Source organism: Heterodontus francisci, chromosome 34 (assembly GCF_036365525.1).
Source record: "Heterodontus francisci isolate sHetFra1 chromosome 34, sHetFra1.hap1, whole genome shotgun sequence".
Classification (NCBI taxonomy): Eukaryota; Metazoa; Chordata; class Chondrichthyes; order Heterodontiformes; family Heterodontidae; genus Heterodontus; species Heterodontus francisci.
In genome coordinates this window covers 19,692,648-19,718,718 of record NC_090404.1, presented here as the reverse complement: position 1 = coordinate 19,718,718, position 26,071 = coordinate 19,692,648, and the positions used below count along the sequence as shown (strand labels likewise).

General features: G+C 44.8%; 2 protein-coding genes across 2 annotated transcripts in view; one reads left to right on the top strand and one right to left on the bottom strand.

Moving 5' to 3' along the window:
• The window catches only part of LOC137348699 (uncharacterized), a 146,794-nt gene that overhangs the window by 50,873 nt on the left and 69,850 nt on the right, over positions 1–26,071 (top strand). The window contains 2 exon segments of the mRNA XM_068013955.1: positions 1,029–1,086; positions 7,432–7,676. Coding sequence (XP_067870056.1) covers positions 1,029–1,086; positions 7,432–7,676 — 303 coding nt within the window.
• Positions 40–7,729, bottom strand: LOC137349134 (zinc finger protein 229-like). The gene is made up of 3 exons (XM_068014513.1): positions 7,666–7,729; positions 6,936–7,016; positions 40–3,975 (listed from the first exon to the last, which is right to left on the bottom strand). The coding sequence occupies exon 3, from the start codon at positions 3,865–3,867 to the stop codon at positions 2,485–2,487; it is 1,383 nt and encodes a 460-aa protein (XP_067870614.1). The 5' UTR covers positions 3,868–3,975; positions 6,936–7,016; positions 7,666–7,729; the 3' UTR covers positions 40–2,484.

Sequence of the window (26,071 nt, the reverse complement as noted above, 5' to 3'; positions counted from 1 at the left end):
TCATGCCCAAAACATCATTTATTGGTTGCAAATCACAACTTAGTTAAATCTGGGCACACAGACACTTTATAGACATGTATAAACACAGAGAAATGTAATCAGAGTTATCCAGTAGTTCAGCACTAATAGGGAGAGTATTTCACAAAACAAGTAACAAATGCAGGGGTGAGAGTGGCCAAAGACCAAAAGGTCTGAAAATTAGTGGCTGAAGACAAAAAAAGTCTGAAGCTTTTTTTGACAATGAATCATGTAATTGCAGCACTGTTGAAACAAACTGGTGAAGTAATGGTAATTTTGTACAATTTTACATCTGTAATGAATAAAATTGCACTGTACTCAGAATACAATTTCATGAGACTTACCTGACAGCTGATAATTGGTTTTACAGAGCTTCATGTTCTCAATGTCCTGCTTCTGCCTATTTATAGCTTGTTCATGTAAAAGGTGTTCTGTGAAGATGTGTCAACTTTAATGTAAAAAGCAACATATATAAACATACCAGATGGCACATTCTGGTACCTTGGTAAGTGATGTGACCAAATCAGTAGGTATATAAATTAATAAAAAGTAAACATTTCAGAGACATTGACAATCCAGAAACTTGAACATAAGTGGGGTCATTTTTCTAATTTTGTGCTATGACATAATCATCTGAACGAAGCAGAAAGCAAAACCAGGTAGGGAGGATTGTATACCAGTTATACAGCCTGTCCAATTTTCTGTCCATTAACTTAAATGGACAGGAATATCACATACATTGTGTTTGTGTTAGGAGCATGTGATACTCCCGACCCAATTTTCTTTCAGACAATTATTTATCTCCAAGCACCAAAGAACCTTATTAACTTTAGCAAATGTGGTGCGTCTAAGGATAGAATGCTTGTTTATAAATATCATGACTCATGGTAGATTTTATAATTTAAAATAGTCACATTATAAAGATTCTAAACTAAAATAATCTGGTTTGCAGTGCAGATCTCATTATAATCTTAATGAAAACTAATTAAAAATGTTTTTCCTCTTCAAAGGGTCCAAATATTATGCAACGTAAAAATTGGACCAGATCTTGCTGGCAACAGTGGAAAAGTAAAGAGACTCATGTTGTACCTCGAAGAAGCAAATCCGACACTCTGGGTCCCACTACCTGGTGGGACGTCCTGCCCCAGTTACCCAAAGATCTGCAGCTCGAGAATCAGCCTGATCAGTGACCTGAAGACCCATGGCAGAAACTCGCAACCTTGAGTAGACGTCATCCTCGAATCGAGGGACAGCCGATGACGACCTCTACAATAACAAGTTTGAGTTTCTGTTGCATCATCCCCAAATCAGGCTCAAAAGTTTGGGAATGGCCCTGTGACAATGCAGCAGGTCCAATGGACAGCTGTATATCCCAACAGTGATGAACACTTCTGGCTCCTGTTCTACTGCATCAATTGGTGCAGTGGCAGCTGCATTTAACAGCAAGGTGAGCTGAAAATCATAACTATTGTGTTGGCTTGGAGAAAGGCAGCACTCTGTATATACATATTCATACATGTACAGAGTATTGTGTCATCAGCCTCAGAAACCCAGTGACCATTTATAGTGACTGCAGAGAGCTCACAGGATAGTTGCACTGTAGCCAATGTACAGCACTTGTGGTGCAGGACAGCCTTGTCCAGATAATCTTAAGCAATGTCAAACCACACATTGAAGAAAGATGGCCAGAGTTATACTCCTTGTCTTGCATCACTATGGTGCAAAAGACAGCTTCACACTGACTCAAGGTTTACAGTGTGACTGGGCCAGTAGACAGTGAAAGTGGAGATGAACCATGAATGGAATTCAGCCATACACCTGAGCAAACCGATAAGTGGAAATTCCAGATCACTTCAGTTGCTGCAAAGTACAGGATATATTCAGTTTATACAGCTCATGCTCACTGCAGGATATTCACATACAGTAATCAGTTTGTGCAGAGTTTTCAGAAATTACTTCAGACACACACTGCTGTGTAAATGGAATCAAGTTTCAAATTCCTATTGACAGACCAATGTTTTTGCTGCAGACCAGCGACTTGCCAGCTACTGATCCTGAACCATTAATTTTAAACCATGTCAAATGAGATGTGTCAGTTCTCAGGTGGTCTCTGCTAAGATATCCCATGAAAGCAAAAACGTTGAGAATTGGTCTGTGTTTACACACACCTCCTTTTTTGACCATTTACAGAAGACTGACACACTGATGTTGTGAAGGAGTATGCAGTTCCACCCACTCGCTTTCCTGGTTGAAGTTTATTTCTGCTGAGGCGGAAGACTATAAAAAAAAATAAAGACGACTTAAAACAGTTAAAAAGACCTCCGGGCAGCTTTGTGTTGAACTGACAGTTCCAATTTTTTTTTTTTAAGGCTTTTGGTGAAAGTCGGAAGGGGAGAAGCGAATGGTGGATTTCTGAAACCACAATGTCAGAAACCTGTTATGTAGCAGAAATTTCTCATCCCTGAGTTACTTGTGAACTCGCTGGTGTGTCAGCAGGTTGGATGAAGTAGTGAATCCCTTCCCACACTCGGAGCAGGTGAATGGCCTCTCCCCAGTGTGAACTCGCTGGTGTGTCAGACGCTGGGATGGAGTAGTGAATCCCTTCCCACACTCGGAACAGGTGAATGGCCTCTCCCCAGTGTGAACTCGCTGATGTGTCAGGCGCTGGGATGGAGTAGTGAATCCCTTCCCACACTCGGAGCAGGTGAATGGCTTCTCCCCAGTGTGAACTCGCTGGTGTGTCAACAGGGCGGATGACTGAGTGAATCTCTTCCCACAATCTGAGCAGGTGAAGGGCCTCTCCCCAGTGTGAACTCTCTGGTGTTTCAGCAGGTGGGATGAAGTACTAAATCCCTTCCCACATTCTGAGCAGGTGAATGGCTTCTCCCCAGTGTGAACTCGCTGGTGTGTCAGCAGGTTGGATGACTGAGTGAATCCCTTCCCACATTCTGAGCAGGTGAACGGCCTCTCCCCAGTGTGAACTCGCTGGTGTGTTAGAAGGCTGGATGACCGAGTGAATCCCTTCCTGCACACAGAGCAGATGAAAGGCGTAAATGGCCTCTCCCCAGTGTGAACTCGCTGGTGTGTTAGAAGGCTGGATGACCGAGTGAATCTCTTCCCACACCCAGAGCAGGTGAACGGCCTCTCCCCAGTGTGAACTCGCTGGTGTGTCAGCAGGTGGGATGACCGAGTGAATCCCTTCCCACACTCTGAGCAAGTGAATGGCCTCTCCCCAGTGTGAACTTGCTGGTGTCTTAGTAGGGTGGATGAGTCAGTGAATCTCTTCCCACATTCTGAGCAGGTGAACGGCCTCTCCCCAGTGTGCACTCGCTGGTGTTTCAGCAGGTCGGAAGAAGTAGTGAATCCCTTCCCACACTCGGAGCAGGCGAACAGCCTCTCCCCAGTGTGAACTTGCTGGTGTGTCAGAAGGCTGGATGACCGAGTGAATGCCTTCCCACACTCAGAGCAGCTAAATGGCCTATCCCCAGTGTGAACTTGCTGGTGTCTCAGAAGCGTGGATGAGTCGATGAATCCCTTCCCACATTCTAAGCAGGTGAATGGCCTCTCTCCTGTGTGAATGCGCTGGTGTCTCTGCAGGTCGGATGAAGTAGTGTATCCCTTCCCACACTCGGAGCAGGTGAACGGCCTCTCCAGGATGTGACTGCATGGATGAGGTTGCAGCTCAAATGGATAATTCAATCCCTTTCCACAGTCCCCATATTTACATGGTTTCTCCCCAGTGTGACTGCGCTTGTGTTTCAACAGGCCAGATGATCGGCTGAAACCTCGTCCACACACAGAACACGTGTACAATTTCTCCCCACTGCGATCGGTGCTTTTTCCTTGCATGTTCAAAATACAGTGATATTCAGGTGACGATAAATTGGAGATTCCTTCAGATCCTGCTCTGACATTTGATTTATGTTTCACGGCTGTAATTCCTCCCCATCTAAAATCCTGTGAAATTGATTTCAAAAAGGAAAAAGATAGTGTGAGAGAACCCACAAAAACACAAAGACAGGTTGTGAAATGGAGCTGAATGAATCTGGTAATCTATGGGGCCGACACAAGGAAGAAGTGACCATGAAAGCTGCTGGATTGACGTTCAATCCCAACTGGTTCATTAATGTCCTTCAGGGAAGGGAACCTGTCACCCAGTCTAGATCTACACAAGACTCTGCCCTCTATGGGAAGAAAGAGAGAGGGAGGAGGAGGGGCAGGGAGAGGAGAGGGATTTTATATATCTACAACTCGACCAGAAATTTGACAGAACCTCCCAAACCCTCAACTTCCATCATCTAGAAAAATCAGGGTATCACATGTATGTGAACACCATCACCTCCAAGTTCCCCTCCAAGTCACATGCCATCTTGACGTATGTGATATCCAGTACTGGATGAACAGAAATGTCTTCCAATTAAATATTGGGAAGTCTGAAGCCATTGTCTTCAGCCACAAACTCCACTCTATAGCCACCAACTCTATCCCTCTCCCTGGCAACTGTCTGAGGCTAAACCAGACCATTCATAACCTTGTCATAATTGGCCCCAAGATGAGCTTCCGACTGCATACCGGTACCATCACCGCCTATTTCCACCTCAGTAACATCACCCGACTTCGCCACTGCCTCAGCTCATCTGCCTCTGAAACTTACATCCATGTATTTGTTGCCTCTCAACTTGACTATTCTAACACACTCCTGGCCGGCCTCCCACATTCTATCCTCCGTAAACTTGAGATCATCCAAAGCTCTGCTGCCTGTGTCCTTACTCGGACCCAGTCCTGTTCACCCATCACCACTGTGCTCACTGGCCTACACAGGCTCCCAGTTAAGCAGCACCTCAATTTTAAAATCCTCATCCTTGTTTTTCAAATCCCTCACCCCTCACTATCTCTATAATCTCCTCCAGTCCGACAACCCTCCGAGAGATCAGGGCTCATCTAATTCTGACATCTTGAGCATCCCTGATTTTCATTGCTCCACCACTGGTGGCCGTGCCTTCAGCTGCCAAGGCCTTAACCTTTGGAAATCCCTCCCTAATCCTCTCTGTTTCTTTACCTCACCTTCCGTGATTCAGACACTGATTAAAACCCACCTCTTAGATCAAGCTTTTGATCATCTGTCCCAATATCTCCTTCTGTGGCTCAGTGTCAAATGTTGCTTTATAAACACTCCTGTGAAAAGCCTTGGAACATTTTATTATATTAAAGGCGCTATATAAATACAAGTTGATGTTAACTTGGACATATATCACCGTTCCTTCATCATCACTGCGTGAAAATCCTGTAACTCCTTCCCTAACACCTTCACCACACGGACTGCAACGGTTCAAGAAGAAGGCCCACCATCACCTTCTCAATGGGCAACTGGGGATTGGCAATATATGCTGGTCTGGCTAGTGACACCCATATCCCAAGAATGAAGTAAAAAAATCTGTATATGAAAAATGGATTAAAAGCCTCCACAGAAATACTTGTGATTAAAACAATACTCTTTTACATTGAGTGGTTGGTGTCTGTTTAGCAATCTCATCTGGAATCTATCTCCCTTGACAGTCTCACACTGGTAACTGCTGGACCCGACTCGGGATTAAAGCCAGCAGCTTCTCCTCCATCTCCACTCCAGCTCAAACTGAAGGAACAAAGAAGACCCACACAGGAGGTCAGGGAAAGACTTCCACATCCAACACCTACCCAGATACAAACTGGCTTTTAATTGGTCCGTCTATGTTTCATGACTCAGTTCTGTGGCAACACCTGCAATAAAACAAAATCAAAATACTGCAGATGCTGGAAATCTGAAATAAAAGGAGAAAATGCTGGAATCACTCAGCAGGTCAGGCAGCGTCTGTGGAGAGAGAAACAGAGTTAACGTTTCAGGTGCATCGAGTCGCCAGAGCCTACAGCCTGGAACTCGGAGTGGGAGATGGAGAAAGAAAGAAGAACTCCGTCCCAGAAGTACAATATGGTTCCCCGTGTCCTCACCTTCCACTCCACCAGCCTCCACATCAACACAGCATCCTCCATCATTTCCCCAACTCCAGTGTGATACCACCACCAAACACATCCAATACCACCTCCCCTTCCCATGCAAGTACAGGAAATGTAACACGTGCTCTTTTACCTCCTTCCTTCTCACTGTCCAAGGCCCCAAACACTCCCTCAAGATGAAATAGCGATTTCCTTGTTCTTCTTTCAACTTAGTATACTGTATTCATTGCTCATGTTGCAATCTCCTCTAAAATGGGGAGCTAAAAGCAGATTAGGTGACCACTTGCAGAACATCTCCATTCAAACTGCAAGCTGACCCTGAGCTTCTGTCATTTTAATTCTCCACCTTGCTCCCATGCTGACCTCTTGGTCCTCCGCCTCCTACACTGTTCTAACGAAGCTCAACTGAAGCTCGAGGAACAGCACCTCAGCTTTCAATTACGCACTTTACATCTTTCCAGACTCAACATTGAGTTCAACAATTTCAGATCCTAATCACCACACCCAGCTTTTCAGAGAGCAGCTGTTGGGAATGGTTTTGCTATTCCCATTTAAACCTCCTCTGGACCCATCTTTTTACTAGTACCATTAACATCTGCTTTTGCCTTGTACCATCCTCCCTTTGCCATTCTCTTTTGTTCTTTCCTCTCCCTCTTTCCCTGCCTCTGCACTTGCTTAAAATCTGTCACATCGTCTCTAACTTTTTCCAGTTCTGATGAAAGGACCAAGACCGTAAACATTAACTCTGTTTTTCTCTTCACAAATGCTGTCCGACCTGAACAGTTCCAGCATTTTCAGTTTTTATTTCGGATTTCCATCATCTGCAGTGTTTTGCTTTTGGTTTAAAGATCAGTTCTGAGTTACAAGGGGCCTAAATTTGGGGCTCTTCTGTTACAATTCTGTCGGATGTAAACAGTAAGACTTACTGGCAACTTGAGGAGAGATGGTCAGATAGCCCCTGAGTGCGGAGTGAGAATAAAATCTGTAAATCTTTTCTTTCTCATATCCTGTGAAAGGAATATGCATAAGTCATCATTGTTAGTAGAGGATAGAAATTCAGAAGAGAAAAACATTTCTCTTTGAGTTTGCTGTGTGTAAATCCTCCCTTTCTAATACCCAGTAAAGGGAGTTTATAAAAGTCATCACTGTCAGTACAGAATAGAAATTCAGAAGACAATTCTAGTTTCTATGAAATATTTTATCCTCTCTTGTTCCCCCAAAGCTATAAATCCCCGTCCCACACAGTCTCCCTCCTCCCTCTGCTGAAATCCAAACGCAACGCACCATTTCTTTCTTTCTTCCCTCCTACTCTAGCTGTCTTCAATTCTCCAGCCCCTATGTGCACAGTGAGACTCAAATCAATGATTCTCTCTCGGGGTCACTGGGACCCTGAAGCCCCGCCCACTCTCTGATGTCACCAAGGTGGCGACGCATGCGCTCTGCTCCCCGCTCAAGCAAAATGGCGGCGCACCAAACGCCTCCCTTTCCAATGAGGCGGCCGTTAACCTAGGCCTGGTCGCGGGAAAAAAACCTCGGAGCTGCAAACGAGGGACCTGGAGCTTCTTATTCGGGGCTTACGTCCGACACCAACTGTTTCTGAAGCCTTTCCGCGCACCCGCCGTTTCCATTCCTCCCCTGCATCCCGCCGCCTCTCACCCGCTGGAAAAGTAACTCCTGCACTTGCACTGATCTGATCCCAATGTGCGCAGGCAATCGTTGCGTCTGCGCGCTGGACTCCTGTAGAGTCGATAGGGTACATTCACTTCCGCCGGGAATGCTGGGTATCAAACTCGCCATTGACACTTCCCAATAGGCGTCAGAAAATTATTTTCTGCGATTACATTGAGGTGAAACTAACAAATTACTCATACAGAAACTCAATTGCATTGACGCTGTTTGATTGTTGAGCCCTGGATGTGATTAATAACAGCTTTGGATATACTGGCCTCAGAGGCAGTGCAATAAGGTCTCTCTGGACTGAATCTATGACTGCCTGATGAGAAGAGATTGAATACACTAGGCCGCTATTCAATCGCGTTTGCAAGAATTTGATGTGATCTCATTGAACATAGCATTCCACACTCAGCAACCTAATGTTATTTTTAAAATGCTTAGACAGAAACATTTCAAAGCACAATTCAATTAAGATTACATCTGACATAGTCACTTATGGCACAGAAGGAGGCCATGCAGCCCATTGAGTCCATGCCGGCTCTCCATGGAGCTATGCTATCAGTTCCTACTCCCATGCTCGATCCCTGTAGCCCTGCATGTCTATTTCTCCCTGGTGGCCATCCAACTTCTTCTTGAAGTCATTGATTGTCTTTGTTTTCACCACCCTTGTGGGCAGCGAGTTCCAGGTCATCACCTGTGTGTAAAAAAAGTGCCTCCTCATTGAGAGATAGAGAGAAAGAGAGAGAGAAATGGACAGGGAATGAAAGAGAGAATGAGAAAGTACAAATATGAGCATATGAATTAGGAGCAGGAGTAGGCCATTCAGCTCTTTGGGCCTGCACCACCATTCGGTAAGATCATGGCACGCTTGCGGTCTCAACTCCACTTTCCTGTCGGCTCCCCATAATCCTTGACTCCCTTGTCAATCAAGAATTTATCTAACTCAGTCTTTAAAAACTCCAGTGGACACAGGCCCAACCTGTCCAACATTTCCTCATAAGATAACCCCTTCATCCCAGGAATCAGTCAAATGAACCTTCTCTGAACTTCTTCTAATGCAATTATATCCTTTCTTAAGCAAAGAAACCAAAATAGTATGCAGTACTCCAGATGTGGTCTCACCAACGCCCTGTATAACTGTAGCAAAACTTCCCTACTTTTATATTCAATTCTCGTTACAATAAACTACAACATTTCATTTGTCTTCCTAATCACTTGCTGTACCTGCATACTTGTTTTTTATGAATTTGTACCCAGACACCCAGGTCCCTCTGTTATGCAGAGTTCTGCAATCTGTCTCCATTTAAATAATATGCTGCTTTTATAAACTTCCTGCCAAAGTGGACAAGTTCACATTTTCCCACATTATACTCCATCTGCCAAATTTTTGCCCACTCACTTAACCTATCTCTATCCCTTTGTAGACTCTTTATGTCCTCTTCACAACTTACTCTCCTATCTCCCATTGTGTCATCAACAAATTTAACACCCATAAATTCGGTCCCTTCACCAAGTCATTGAGATAGATTGTAAATAATTGAGGCCCCAGCACTGATCCTTATGGCAGTCCACCAGTTACAGTTTGCTAACCTGAAGATGACCCATTTATACCTATTCTCTGTTTCCTGTTAGCTAACTAATCCTCTGTCCATGCTAATATGTTACCCTTATACCATGTGTATCTTGTGTAGTAATCTTTGATGTGACACCTTATCAAATGCATTTTGGATATCAAAGTACATCACATCTATAGGTTCCCCTTTGTCCAGCTTGCTCATTGTTTCCTCAAAGAACTCTAATAAATTGGTCAAACACGATTTCCCTTCCACAAAACCATGGTGACTCTGCCTGAACACATTAAGAGTTGCTAAGTGCCCTGCTATAACTTCCTTAATAATGGATTCTAGCATTTTCCCTATGACAGATATTAGGCTAACTGCCCCCTATTTCCCTGCTTTCTGTCTCCCTCCTTTCTTGAATAGAGGAGTTGCCTTTGCTATTTTCCAATCTTATGGGATCTTTCCAGAATCTAAGGCATTTTGGAAAATTACAACCAATGCATCTACTATCTCAGCAGCTACTTCTTTCAAGACCCTAGGATGCAGACCATCAGCCTTTAGTTCTAATAGTTTTCTCAGAAACCTTTCCCTGGTGATTGTAATTGTTTTAAGTTCCTCCCTCCTATTCACCTCTTAATTTACAAGAATTTCTGGGATGTTATTTCTGTCTTCTACAGCAAAGATAGAAACAAAATATCAATGCTTCTGCCATTTCCTTATTTCCCATTATTAATTCCCCAGACCCTCTCTCGAGGACCAACGGTGACTTTAGTTACTCTTTTCCTTTTTAAATACTTGCAGAAACTCTTATTATCCTTTTTTATATTTCTAGTTAGCTTTCTCTCATACTCTAATTTCTCCCTCCTCATTATTTTTTTTCATTATTGTTTGCTGGTTTTTAAATTCTGTCCAATTTTCTGACCTACCACTAATCATTGATGAATTGAACACTTTTCATAGAAGAATCATAGATCATAGAAAGTTTAAGGCACAGAAAGAGGCCACTTGGCCCATCATATCTGTGCCGGCCGAAAAATGATCCACCTATTCAATCCCACCTTCCAGTATTTGGTCCGTAGCCCTGCAGATTGAGGTGCATATCTAGATTCTTTTTGAATGAGTTGGGTGTTTCTGCCTCAACTACCCTTTCAGGCAGTGAGTTTCAGATCCCCACCACCCTCTGGGTGAAAACGTTTTTCCTCATCTCCCCTATAATCTTTCTACCAATCACATCAAATCTATGCCCCCTCGTCACTGACCTCTCTGCTAAGGTGAATAGACCCTTCACCTCCACTCTATCCAGGCCCCTCAAAATTTAATACATTTCAATCAGATCTCCCCTCAGCCGTCTCTGTTCCAAGGAGAACAACCCCAGCCTATCCAATCTTTCCTCATAGCTGCAACATCCTCGTAAATCTCCTCTCTACCCTCTCTAGTGCAATTACGTCCTTTCTGTAATGTTTAGTTTAGAGATACAGCACTGAAACAGGCCCTTCGGCCCACCGAGTCTGTGACGACCATCAACCACCCATTTTTATACTAATCCTACATTACTACCACATCCCCACCTGTCCCTATATTTCGCTACCACCTACCTTTCCTAGGGGTAATTTATAAAGGCCAATTAACCTATCAACCAGCAAGTCTTTGGCATGTGGGAGGAAACCGGAGCACCCGGAGGAACCCCACGCAGACACAGGGAGAACTTGCAAACTCCACACAGGCAGTACCCAGAATTGAACCCGGGTCGCTGGAGCCGTGAGGCTGCGGTGCTAACCACTGCGCCACTGTGCCGCCCATGAGGTGACCAGAACTGCACACAGTACTCAAGTTGTGGCCTAACCAATGAGTTATACAGTTCTAGCATAACCTCCCTGCTCTTATATTCTATACCTCAGCTAATATAGAAAAGGATTCCATAAGCCTTTTAAAGCACCTTATTGGCCCATCCTGCTACCTTCAGGGATCTGTGGACATTCACTCCAAGGTCCCTCATTTTCTCTACACTTCTCAGTGTTTTCCCATTAATAATGTATTCATTTGACTCATTTGACCTCCCCAAATGCATCGCCTCACACTTCTCCAAGTTGAATTCCATTTGCCACTTTTCTTCCATCTGACCAGACCATCAATATCTTCCTGCAGCCTACAGCTATCCTCCTTGCTATCAACTGCACGGCCAATCTTTGTGTCATCTGCAAACTTCTTGATCATGCCCCCTACATTTACATCCAAATCGTTAATATATACCATAAAAAGCAGGATACCCAGTACTGAGCCCTGTGGAATGCCATTGGAAAACAGCCCTCCAGTCACTAAAACAGTTGTCAACGATCACCCTTTGTTTCCTGCCACTGAGCCAATTTTGTATCCACTTTGCTGCATTTCCCTGGATCCCATGGGATTTTATTTTAACCAGGAATGTTGAGCTGCCATTCCTGTCCCTCCTTAAGCCATGTTTCTGTAATAGCTTTGATATCATACTGCCATGTGTCTTTCTGTGCCTTCAGCTCATCTGCTTTCTTTGTGATACTCCTTGCATTGAAATAGATACCCTTGAGCTCTGCCAAACTTTAAAAAAAAATTCTAACCCTCGTTTCCTCTGTCTTCCAGACTCATCCATTAATTTTCTGCCTTCCATTTTCATTTCTGATTTTGTCCCAAGTGAGCCTACCCTCAGGTCCCCATTCCCCTGCCAAACTAGTTTAAACCGTCCCAAACAGCACCAGCAAAACGTCCCACAATGAACTCAGTCCCTGAACGCTTATCTGTTCCCCTGACAATTGAATCACCTATCACTATGGCTCTTCCAGTTTTCCCTGTATCCCCCTGTGCAGCTGAGCCACCCGTGGTGCCATGGACCTGGCTCTGGCTGTACTCCCCAGGTGAAGCATCACTTTCCTCAGTGTTCAGAACTGAATACCTGTTGGAGAATGAGATGCACTCAGGGGTCTCCTGCAATACCTGCCTGATTCTTTTTGACTGCTGGGTTGTCACCCATTCCCTCTCTCCCTGCATACTCTTAAGCTGTGGGATGACCACATCTATAAAAGTGCTATCCACGTAGCTCTCATCCTCATGAATGCACTACAGTGTCACCAGTTGCTGCTCATGCTCCAAAACCCGGAACTCAAGCTGCTTCAATTGGCGACAGTTCCTGCACAAATGGTTCTCCAGGATACGGGAAGCATCCTGGAGCACCCACATAGCACAGGAGGTGCACTCTCGAGGTTGAAGCAACACTGCCATACCTTTATTTATTAGTTGCCCCTTTGCTATTGCTAATAAAAAAACCTTACCAATACTACAACACCTTAGAATTATTAATCAAACCTTACTAGTACTAATAAATCCTACTAAAAAATCAATACAGTTCACTAGTTAAAATAAACCTTACTCAAAAATAATACCACTACTCACTTGTTCCTTATTATTAAGCTATTTACACACACACCCTAACAGTAATGTACTAACCCAGCTATTAACTGATACTTTTTCTTTCAATTTAATACAACCTTAACGTCTTTATTTACCCCTGGATGGTACATCCTTCTCAGAGTCTTTCTTTCTCAGTGGAATTTATCTTTGCTGAGTGTTATGAAATATCTCCTTAAATGTCTGCCATTGCATCTCTAATGTCTACCCTTTAACCTGATTTCCGAGTTCACTTCATACACTTGTAATTGCCTTTATTTAAGTTTAAAACACTGGTCTTAGACCCACACTTCTCACCCTCAAACTGAATGTGAAATTGAATCATGTTATGATCACTGCTACCTAGAGGCTCCTTTACTATGAGGTCATTAATTAATCCAGCCTCATTGCACATTACAAGGTCTAGAACAGCCTGCACTCTAGTTGGCTGTGGAATGTACTGCTCTAAGAAATTGTCCCAAATACACTCTATGAACTCATCTTCCAGGCCACCTTTGCCAATCTGATTTGTCCAATCTGTGTTCACTGAGAAAGATACAAGAAATCTCCCAGAATTAGCGATCCAAGATATTAGGGGGAATGTGGAATTGAAGGAAATTAGTATTAGTAAGAAGGTTGTATTGGAGAAATTAATGGGGCTGAAGGTTGATAAGTCCCCAGGACCTGATATTCTACATCCAAGAGTGTTGAAAGAGGTAGCTGTGGAGATAGTAGATACATTGGTGATCATCTTCCAAAATTCTATAGAGTCTGGAGTGGTTCCTGCAGATTGGAAGGTCACACATGTCACCCCACTATTTAAGAAGAGAGGAAGAGAGAAAACAGGGAGTTATAGACCTGTTAGCCTTACATCAGTCGTTGGGAAAATGCTAGAATCTTTTTTTTAAATTCATTCATGTGATGTAGGCGTCATTGGCCCGGCCAGCATTTATTGCCCATCCCTAATTGCCCTTGAGAAGGTGGTGGTGAGCTGCCTTCTTGAACCGCTGCAGTCCATGTGGGGTAGGGACACCCACAGTGCTGTTAGGAAGGGAGTTCCAGGATTTTGACCCAGCAACAGTGAAGGAACGGCGATATAGTTCCAAGTCAGGATAGTGTGTGACTTGGAGGGGAACTTGCAGGTGGTGGTGTCCCTATGTATTTGCTGCCCTTGTCCTTCTAGTCGGTAGAGGTCGTGGGTTTGGAAGGTGCTGTCTAAGGAGCCTTGGTGCATTGCTGCAGTGCATCTTGTAGATGGTACACACTGCTGCCGCTGTGCATCGGTGGTGGAGGGAGTGAATGTTTGTAGATGGGGTGCCAATCAAGCGGACTGCTTTGTCCTGGATGGTGTCGAGCTTCTTGAGTGTTGGTGGAGCTGCACCCATCCAGGCAAGTGGAGAGTATTCCATCACACTCCTGACTTGTGCCTTGTAGATGGTGGACAGGCTTTGGGGAGTCAGGAGGTGAGTTACTAGCCTCAGGATTCCTAGCCTCTGACCTGCTCTTGTAGCCACTGTATTTATATGGCTACTCCAGTTCAGTTTCTGGTCAATGGTAGCCCCTAGGATGTTGATAGTGGGGGATTCAGCGATGGTAATGCCGTTGAATGTCAAGGGGAGATGGTTAGATTCTCCCTTGTTGGAGATGGTCATTGCCTGGCACTTGTGTGGCGCGAATGTTACTTGCCACTTATCAGCCCAAGCCTGGATATTGTCCAGGTCTTGCTGCATTTTTACACGGACTGCATGACTCCAGCCAGCGGAAGGTTTTCCCCCTGATTCCCGTTGACCTCGGTTTGCTTGGGCTTCTTGATGCCATACTTGGTCAAAAGCTGCCTTGATGTCAAGGGCAGTCACTCTCACCTCACCTCTATTCTAAAGGATGCAATAAATGGACACTTGGATAATAAGGATCTGATTGGCATAGTCAACATGGATTTATGAATGGGAAATCATGTTTGATGAACCTGTTGGAGTTTTTTGAGGATGTTACTAACAGAATTGATAAAGGGGAGTCAGTGGACGTGGTATACTTGGATTTTCAGAAGGCTTTTGATAAAATCCCCCACAAGAAGTTGGTTAGCAAAATTAAAGTACATGGGATATGAGGTAATATACTGGCATGGATTAAGGATTGGTTAACAGGCAGAAAGCAGGGAGTAGAAATAAATGGGTCATTGTCGTGCTGGCAGATAATGGGTCATTGTCGTGGGATACTGCAGGGATCAGTGCTTGGCCCCCAGCTGTTCACAATATATATCAATGATTTGGACGTGGGGACCAAATGTAGTATTTCCAAGTTCACGGATGACACAAAACTAGGTGGGAATGTTTTTTGTGAGGAAGATGCAAAGCAGCTTCAAAGGGATTTGAACAGACTTGCTGAGTGGGCAAGAATATGGCAGATGGAATATAATGTGGAAAAATGTAAGGTTATCCACTTTGGTAGGAGGAATAGATGTGCAGAGTATTTGTTAAATGCTAAGAGATTAGAAAGTGTAGATAACAAAGGGACCTGGGTGTCCTTGTCAGTAAGTCACTGAAAGCTAGAATGCTGGTGCAGCAAGCAATTAGGAAGGCTAATGGTAAGTTCGCCTTTATCGCAAGAGGATTTGAGTACAGGAGTAGTGAAGTCTTGCTTCAATTGTATAGAACCTTGGTTAGACAGCACTTGGAGTATTGTGTGCAGGTTTGGTCCCCTTGCCTTAGGAAGGATAGGAGGGAGTTCAACAAAGATTCACCAGACTTGTTCCCAGGATGGTGGGACTGTCCTATGAAGAGAGATTGGGGAAACTGGGCCTGTATTCTCTAGAGTTTCAAAGAATGAGAGGTGATCTCATTGAAACCTACAAAATACTTAAAGGGATAGACAGGGTAGATGCAGGTAGGATGTTTCCCCTGGTTGGGGAGTCTAGAACCAGGGGACACAATTTCAAAATAAGGCAGAAGCCACTTAGGACAGAGATGAGGAGAAATTTCTTTACTCAGAGGGTTGTGAATCTTTTGAATTCTCTACGCCAGAGGATTTTGGAAGCTCAGTCATTGAGTATATTTAAAGCAGAGATTGACAGATTTCTAAATACAAATAGCATAAGGGGATATGGGGATAGTGTGGGAAAAAGGCATTGAAGTGGATGATCAGCCATGATCATATTGAATGGTGAGGCAGGCTTGATATGCTGAATGTCCTACTCCTGCTCCTATGTTCCTATGTAATATGTAGATTAAAATTACTCATTATTACTGCAGTGCCTTTCTCACAAGCCCACATTTTTTCTTCCTGTATACTATGTCCTCCAGTGTAGTTACCATTAGAGGGCATATAAACTACTCCCACAAATGACTTCTTACCTTTGCTATTACTTATCTCTACCCAAACTGATACTGCATCTTGATCTTTAGAATTAAGGTCATCTTTCACTATTGTACCGATGATACCATGAATTACAGAGCTACCCCACCACCTTTTCCTAGCTTCCCATCCTTCTGAAATTTCAGATACCCTTCAATATTCAGGTCCAGCCTGGGTCACCTTGTAGCCATGTCTCTGTAATGGCTAACTGGTCATACATTATTTATTTCTATTTGTACTGACAATTTATCCATTTTGTCATGAATGTTGCATGCATTCAGATATAGTCCTGTCTTTTTACTATTTTTGCAAACTCTGGCCTTATCTGCAGGTGCACTCCTAAGTAGGTGCACTCTCTTTCCCTTCCTGCCATGCTCTGATTACCTTATTGCTACCTTGCTCTCTTGCCTTCTCCTCTCTCTCTGTATTATTACATCTTCCCTCACTTGATCCCATGCCCACACTACTTAGTTTATAGCCTCTGCTGCCCTAGTTGTATGACTCACTAGAACACTGGTCCCAGTACAGTTCAGCTGAAGACTGTCCCAATGGTACAGCTCCCACTTTCCCCAGTACGGGTGCCAGTACCCCACGAATCGAAACCCATTTCAAGCACACTAATATTTGAGCCACACATTCATCTCTCTAATCTGTGGTTCAGTTTTTGTTAAATTTAGTCCCTAGCTACTCATACTCCATCGGCAGAATGACTTTCTGAGTCCTGTCTATATCATTGGTATCTATGTGGACCATGGCAACTGGATCTTCCCCCTCCAACTACAAGTTCCTCTCCAGCCATGAGCAGATGTCCTGAACCTGGGCACCGGGCAGGCAACAGAGCCGTCTGACTCTCAGCTACAGGGAAATGCATCTATCCCCCTGACTATACTGTCTCCTATTACCACTACATTCCTATTTATTACCCCAGCCTGAATAGCTTCCTGTACCACAGTGCCATGGTCAGTTTGCTCATCCACCATACAGCATCTGAAAGAACCTCAAACCTGTTCGAAAGAGATGCAACCTAGACAGGAATTTCTGAGAATAGAATTAGGGAGAGATAGGAATTGAGAGAGACAGAGATAAAGAGGCAGAGAGAGAGAGAGAGATACACATATAATGTAGGTGGAGGTTTATAAGTGTGATTTGTATTTGGATGTTGCTGAGAGATTGTGTAGTTGAGAGAGGGAACCCTGGACACATGCTGCGCTATTTTGTTTAAAAATATCCCTGCCTTGTCTTTTAATCAGCTCCCACCTAAAGCAGATTTATCTGGTTATGGTCACATGGCTGTTTGTGGGATCTTTCTGTGCACAATTTCAATGCTGCATTCCCTAAATTACAAAAGTGACCATTGATGGTAAAATACTCATCGGGGCTTGACATTAAAGTCATTAACTTGAACCCATTATGAAGAGATAGTTCGGGCACAGTCAAGGTATGTTCCCTCGAAGGGGAAAAGTAAGGCAAACAAATCCAGAGCTCCCTGGATGACAAAAGAGATAGAGACTAAGATAAAGAAGAAAAAGTGTGCGTATAACAGATGCCAGGTAGAAAATACCATTGAGAATCAGGCTGAATGTAGAAGGTCCAGAGGGGAAGTGAAAAAGCAAATAAGAGAAGCAAAGAGAGAGTATGAAAAGCGACTGGCAGCTAGCGTTAAAGGAAATCTCAAAGTTTTCTACTGGCATATAAGTAGTAAAAGGGTGGTAAAAGGAGGAGTGGGGCCGATTAGGGACCAGAAAGTGGATTTACATACGGAGGTAGAGGGCATAGCTGAGGTATTAAATGAATACTTTGCATCTGTCTTTACTAAGGAAGAAGATGCAACCCAGGCAATGTTGAAAGAGGAGGTAAGTCAGACACTAGAGGGGTTTAAAATTGATAAAGATGAAGTATTAGATAAGCTGTCTGTAATTAAAGTGGATAAAGCACCAGGACCAGATGAGATGCTTCCAAGGATACTGAGGGAAGTGAGGATGGAAATTGCAGAGGCACTGGCCACAATTTTTCAGTCTCCCTTAGACTCAGGGGTGGTACTGGAGGACTGGAGAATTGCAAATGTTAGACCCTTGTTCAAAATAGGGTGTAAAGATAAGCCCAGCAACTACAGTTTAACTTTGGTGGTGGGAAAACTAGAAGAAATAATTCGGGACAAAATCAATAGTCACATGGACAAATGTGAGTTAATTAAGGAAAGCCAGCATGGATTTCTTAAGGGGAAATCATGTTTAACTAACTTGCTGGAGTGTTTTGAGGAGGTAACAGAGAGGGTTGATGTGGTGTACATGGACTTTCTAAAGGCGTTTGATATGGTGCCACACAACAGACTTGTTGTAGCTCATGGAATAAACAGAACGGTAGCAACATGGATACAAAATTGGCTGAGTGACAGGAAACAAAGAGTAGTGGTTAATGGATGTTTTTCAGGCTGGAGAAAGGTTTGTAGTGGAGTTAACCAGGGATCAGTGTTGGAAACCTTGGTTTTCCTGAGATATATTAATGACCTAGACCTTGGTGTACAGGGCACAATTACAGATGATACGAAACTTTGAGGCATTGTGAACTGTGAGGCGGATAGCATAGAACTCCAAAAGGACAAAGGCAAGTTGGTGGAATGAGCAGATGAAGTTCAATGCAGAGAAATGTGAGGTGATTCATTTTGGTAGGAAGAACATGGAGAGACAATTTAGAATAAGGGGTACAATTCTAAAGGGGGTGCAGGCGCAGAGGGACTTGGGTGTATATGTGCATACGTCATTGAAGGTGGCAGGACAGGTTGAGAGAGCAGTTAATAAAGCAGACAGTATCCTGGGCTTTATTGATAGGCGCATAGAATACATGAGCAAGGAAGTTATGTTGAACTTGTAAAAGACACTACTTCGGCCTCAGCTGGAGTATTGCTTCCAATTCTGGGCACTGCACCTGAGGAAGGATGTGAGGGCGTTGGAGAGAGTACAGAAAAGATTCACAAGAGTGGTTCCAGGGATGAGGAATTTCAGTTATGAAGAGAGATTGGAGAAGTCAGGACTGTTTTCCTTGGAGAAGAGAAGGCTGAGAGGTGATTCGATAGAGGTATTCAAAATCATGAGGGGTCTGGACAGAGTAGATAGAGAGAAACTGTTCCCACTCGTGAAATGATCGAGAATGAGAGGGCACAGATTTAAAGTAAGTGGTAAGGGAAGCAAAAGTGAGATGAGGAAACTTTTCATGCAATGGGTGGTTAAGGTCTGGAATGCACTGCCTGAGATGTGGTGGAGGCAGGTTCAATTGAAGCATTCAAAAGGGAATTAGACCATTATATGAAATGTAAGAATGTGCAGGGTTGGGGGGTGGTGGGTGGGGGGAAGGCAGGGGAATGGAACTGAGGGAGTTGCTCTTTCAGAGAGCTGGTGCAAACACGATGGGCCAAATGGCCTCCTTCTGTCCTGTAATGATTCTGTGATTCTGTGATGATTACCGACTAATGCTTGCATTTTAGGCAGTGAGATGGTTAAATGACATGTGCAGCAGTCATTTTAATTCAGTACCATTCGCAACTCGTCAGATACTGATGAAGTCCATGTCCACATGCAGCGAGCCCTGGACAACATTCAACCTTGGGATGATAAGTGGTAAGTAACATTCATGCCACACAAGTGCCAGGCAATAATGATCTCCAACAAGAGAGAATCTAACCATCTTCCCTTGACATTCAACAGTATTACCATCGCTGAATCCCCACCATCAACATCCTGGGGGTTACCATTGATAAGAAACTTAACTGAACCAGTCATATAAATACCGTGGCTACAAGAGCAGGTCAGAAACTGGGAATTCGATTCACTCCGCATGATATCAAGAAACGACTGAAGGCACTGGATACTGCAAAAGCTATGGGCCCTGACAATATTCCGGCAATAGTACTGAAGACCTGTGCTCCAGAACTTGCCGCGCCCCTAGCCAAGCTGTTCCAGTACAGCTACAACATTGGCATCTACCCTGCAATGTAGAAAATTGCCCAGGTATGAGGTACTGCCACCATCGATTTGCTTCACTTCCCACCTCCAAAGACATCATGGTATTGTTGTTGTTGGTGTTCTTGTTTTATGACTTGCAATGCCTGAAACATGACAGCGAACAACATCACAATGAAGATTATGAAGACGAGGATGCTCAGCACTGTGGTTGCAATGTTGAGTGCTCAGGCTGTAGACGCATAGTGTCGAGCTCCTTCTACATCTCCCACAACTTTCCGATCTCCAGACTTGACCATGAAAACCAGCACCACCTGTACACAAAAAGCAGGACAAATCCAACCCAGCCAATTACCGCCCCATCAGCCTACTCTCAATCATCAGTAAAGTGATGGAAGGTGTCATCAACAGTGCCATCAAGCGGCACTTGCTGAGCAATAACCTGCACAGTGACGCTCAGTTTGGGTTCCGCCAGGGCCACTCAGCACCTGACCTCATTACAGCCTTGGTTCAAACATGGACAAAAGAGCTGAACTAAAGAGGTGAGGTGAGAGTGACTGCCCTTGACATCAAGGCAGCATTTGACCGAGTATGGCATCAAGGAGCCCTAGAAAAACTGAGGTCAATGGGAATCAGGGGGAAAACCCTCCGCTGGCTGGAGTCATACCTAACGCAAAGGAGGATGGTTGTGGTTGTTGGAGGTCAATCATCTGAGCTCCAGGACATCACTGCAGGAGTTCCTCAGGGTAGTGTCCTAGGCCCAACCATCTTCAGCTGCTTCATCAATGACCTTCCTTCAATCATAAGGTCAGAAGTGGGGATGTTCGCTGATGATTGCACAATGTTCAGCACCATTTGTGACTCCTCAGATACCGAAACAGTCAGTGTAGAAATGCAGCAAGACCTGGACAATATCCAGGCTTGGGCTGATAAGTCGCAAGTAACATTCGCGCCACACAAGTGCCAGGCAATGACCATCTCCAACAAGAGAGAATCTAACCATCTCCCTGTGACATTCAACGGCATTACCATCGCTGAATCCCCCACTATCAACATCCCAGGGGCTACCATTGACCAGAAACTGAACTGGAGTAGCCATATAAATACCGTGGCTACAAGAGCAGATCAGAGTAACTCACCTCCTGACTCCCAAAGCCTGTCCACCATCTACAAGGCACAAGCCATGAGTGTGATGGAATACTCTCCACTTGCCTGATGGGTGCAGCTCCAACAACACTTAAGAAGCTAGTCAAGAGGAAGAAGGAAGCTTACTTAAGGTCGAGGAAGCAAGGATCAGACAGGGCTCTAGAGGGTTACAAGGTAGCCAGGAAGGAACTGAAGAATGGACTTAGGAGAGCTAGAAGGGGACATGAAAAAGTCTTGGCGGGTAGGATTAAGGAAAATCCCAAGGCGTTCTACACTTATGTGAGGAACAAGAGGATGGCCAGAGTGAGGGTAGGGCCGGTCAGGGATAGTGGAGGGAACTTGTGCCTGGAGTCGGAGGAGGTAGGAGAGGTCCTAAATGAATACTTTGTTTCAGTATTCACTAGTGAGAGGGACCTGGTCGTTTGTGAGGACAGCGTGGAACAGGCTGATATGCTCGAACAGGTTGAGGTTAAGAGGGAGGATGTGCTGGAAATTTTGAATGATATGAGGACAGATAAGTCCCCGGGGCCAGACGGGATATACCCAAGGATATTACGGGAAGCGAGGGAAGAGATTGCTGCGCCTTTGCCGATGATCTTTGTGTCTTCACTGTCCACTGGAGTAGTACCGGATGATTGGAGGGTGGCAAATGTTGTTCCCTTGTTCAAGAAAGGCAATAGGGATAACCCTGGGAATTATAGACCAGTCAGTCTTACATCGGTAGTGGGCAAATTATTGGAGAGGATTCTGAGAGACAGGATTTATGATTATTTGGAAAAGCATGGTTTGATTAGAGACAGTCAGCATGGCTTTGTGAGGGGCAGGTCATGCCTCACAAGCCTTATTGAATTCTTTGAAGATGTGACAAAACACATTGATGAAGGAAGAGCAGTGGATGTGGTGTATATGGATTTTAGCAAGGTGTTTGATGAGGTTCCCCATGGTAGGCTCATTCAGAAAGTAAGGAGGCATGGGATTCAGGGAAAGTTGGCTGTCTGGATACAAAATTGGCTGGCCCATAGAAGTCAGAGGGTGGTAGTAGATGGAAAGTATTCAGCATGGAGCTCGGTGACCAGTGGTGTTCCACAAGGATCTGTTCTGGGACCTCTGCTCTTTGTGATTTTTATAAATGACTTGGATGAGGAAGTGGAAGGCTGGGTTAGCAAGTTTGCCGATGACACGAAGGTTGCTGGAGTTGTGGATAGTGTGGAAGGCTGTTGTAGGTTGCAACGGGACATTGACAGGATGCAGAGCTGGGCTGAGAAGTGGCAGATGGAGTTCAACCTGGAAAAGTGTGAAGTGATTCATTTTGTAAGGTCAAATTTGAATGTGGAATACAGGCTTAAAGACAGGATTCTTGGTAGTGTGGAGGAACAGAGGGATCTTGGGGTCCATGTCCATAAATTGCTCAAAGTTGCCACCCAAGTTGATAGGGTTGTTAAGAAGGCGTATGGTGTGCTGGCTTTCATTAACAGGGGGATTGAGTTTTAGAGCCGCGAGGTTATGCTGCAGCTCTATAAGGCCCTGGTTCGACCACACTTGGAATATTGCGTTCAGTTCTAGTCGCCTCATTATAGGAAGGATGTGGAAGCTTTAGAGAGGGTGCAGAGGAGATTTACCAGGATGCTGCCTGGAATGGAGGGCATGTCCTATGAAGAAAGATTGAGGGAGCTAGGGCTTTTCTCATTGGAGCGAAGAAGGATGAGAGGTGACTTGATAGAGGGGTACAAGATGATGAGAGGCATAGATAGAGTGGATAGTCAGAGACTTTTTCCCAGGGTGGAAAGGGCTATCACCAGGGGGCATAATTTTAAGGTGATTGGAGGAAGGTTTCGGGGAGATGTCAGAGGTAGGTTCTTTACACAGAGAGTGGTGGGTGCGTGGAATGCACTGCCAGCGGTGGTAGTAGAAGCAGATACATTAGGGGCATTTAAGCGACTCTTGGATAGGTACATGGATGATAGTAGAATGAAGGGTAGGTAGTTAGTTTGATCTTAGAGTAGGTTAAATGTCCGGCACAACATCGTGGGCCGAAGGGCCTGTACTGTGCTGTACTGTTCTATGTTCTATGTTCTATGTTCTAAGCTCGACACCATCCAGGACAAAGCAGTCCGCTTGATTGGCACCCCATCTACAAACATTCACTCCCTCCACCACCGACGCACAGTGGCAGCAGTGTGTACCATCTACAAGATGCACTGCAGCAATGCACCAAGGCTCCTTAGACAGCACCTTCCAAACCCGCGACCTCTACCACCTAGAAGGACAAGGGCAGCAAATACATGGGAACACCACCACCTGCAAGTTCCCCTCCAAGTCACACACTATCCTGACTTGGAACTATATCGCCGTTCCTTCACTGTCGCTGGGTCAAAATCCTGGAACTCCCTTCCTAACAGCACTGTGGTATACCTACCCCAAATGGACTGCAGTGGTTCAAGAAGGCAGCTCTCCACCACTTCCTCAAGGGCAATTAGAGATGGGCAATAAATGCTGGCCTGGTCAGTGATGCCCACATCCCATGAATGAATCATAAAAAAAAATCTGTGGCAAATAACTCATCCCCTGACTCCTCAAAGCCTGTCCACCATCTACAAGGCACAAGTCAGGAGTGTGATGGAATACTTGTCACTTGCATGGATGGGTGCAGCTCCAACAACACTCAAGGAGCTCGACACCATCCAAGACAGAGCAACCCACTTGATCAGCACCCCATCCACCACCTTGAACATTCAGTCCCTCCACCACCAATGCACAGATGCAGCAGTGTGTACCATGTACAAAATGCACTGAAGCAACTTGTAAACAGTCCTTTGACAGCACCTTCCAAACCTGCGAACTCTACCACCTGAAAGGACAAGAGCAGCAGATGTATGGGAACACCGCCACCTGCAAGTTCCTCTCCAAGTCACACACCATCCTGATTTGGAAATAGATTGTTGTATCTTTACTGTCATTTGATCAAAATCCTGCAACTCCCACCTTAACACCACTGTGGGAATACCCGGACTAGACGGACTGCAGTGGTTCAAGAAATCAGCTCACCGCCACCTTCTCAAGGTCAATAAGGGATCGGCAACAAATGCTGGGTCACTGACCTGAAACGTTATCTCTGCTTCTCTTTCCACAGATGCTGCCAGACCTGCTGAGTATTTCCTGCATTTCTTGTTTTTATTACAGATTTCCAGCATCTGCAGTATTTTGCTTTTAAATTAACAAATGCTGGGATCTTGCTGTGCACAAATTGCCTTCAGCATTTTGGACTTTGCAACAATGCCCGTGTTTCAAAAAATACTTCATTGTCGAATTTCACAGCCTCAGAGTGCTTTTAGAAAATTTGTTATAATTCCTGAATTCCTTTTCCTTTCCTTTTGGGCCTCCTTATCTCGAGAGACAATGGATACGCGCCTGGAGGTGGTCAGTGGTTTGTGAAGCAGCGCCTGGAGTGGCTATAAAGGCCAATTCTGGAGTGACAGGCTCTTCCACAGGTGCTGCAGAGAAATTTGTTTGTTGGGGCTGTTGCACAGTAGGCTCTCCCCTTGCGCCTCTGTCTTTTTTCCTGCCAACTACTAAGTCTCTTCGACTCGCCACAATTTAGCCCTGTCTTTATGGCTGCCCGCCAGCTCTGGCGAATGCTGGCAACTGACTCCCACGACTTGTGATCAATGTCACACGATTTCATGTCGCGTTTGCAGACGTCTTTATAACGGAGACATGGACGGCCGGTGGGTCTGATACCAGTGGCGAGCTCGCTGTACAATGTGTCTTTGGGGATCCTGCCATCTTCCATGCGGCTCACATGGCCAAGCCATCTCAAGCGCCGCTGACTCAGTAGTGTGTATAAGCTGGGGGTGTTGGCCGCTTCAAGGACTTCTGTGTTGGAGATATAGTCCTGCCACCTGATGCCAAGTATTCTCCGAAGGCAGCGAAGATGGAATGAATTGAGACGTCGCTCTTGGCTGGCATACGTTGTCCAGGCCTCGCTGCCGTAGAGCAAGGTACTGAGGACACAGGCCTGATACACTCGGACTTTTGTGTTCCGTGTCAGTTATAATTCCTGAATAATACCTCTGTTTTAGGCAGAGATGAATTTTGAGGTTTAAATGCAATGTGCAGCAGCCATTTTAACTAATTTTACCGAGTTTCTGATTGTGGATTTCTCTCTCTCTATCTATCTATCTCTATCTTTCTGAATGAGAGAACCAGGAGAGGGAGAGAGAGAAAAAAGAGAGAGTGAGGGAAATAGTTAGAATCATCAAAACAGAGGTGCGGGGGGCGGGGTGTGTGAAGAGACACAGGATCTGGGGTTCTCCAGTGTGTCGTCACTGCCCAGATCCCAGCCTCTGGAGTAAATCCCTCACTCACACCCTTCCAGAAGGTTTGATTTGCAAAAATAAATCCTGGAACGGTGATTTTAAAAGGTCTCCTGAAGGAATCAGCAGCTTCTCTCCACTGTAACAATGAATGTAGAAAACACCAATCCTGGGCGAAGTGGGGACAGGGGCAGTGAGCAGGAGTGGGATGGGGAATCACCAGTGTGTGTTTTTTTACAATGAGGCATAAACAGATGGTGAGACACAGAGAGAAATAGAGGGAGAGAAAGAGATTGAAATAACAGGTTAAACACAGAGGGAGAGAGACAGGCTCTGGGGTTCTCCAGTGTTTAGTGACTGCCCAGCTCCCAGCCTGTGTAGAAAACCACCCTTCCCAAAGTTCTGCTTTGTAAAGATAAATCCTCGAACAATGATAAGGAATTAGCATCTTAATGGCCGTTTTAAAGAGAGTTTAGCAGCTTCTGGACAGACTGGGGCCGAGTCATGTCACTGTCCTCCTGTTGATTAGCTGAAAGATGCAGCAAATATTCTCAACAATGACCTTGTACTGGGATAAGTTCACAGATCATCAAAAAGCAGCTCCCTGGAATGTCTCTGGTCAAAGCAGCCATGGTACCTGGATTAACAT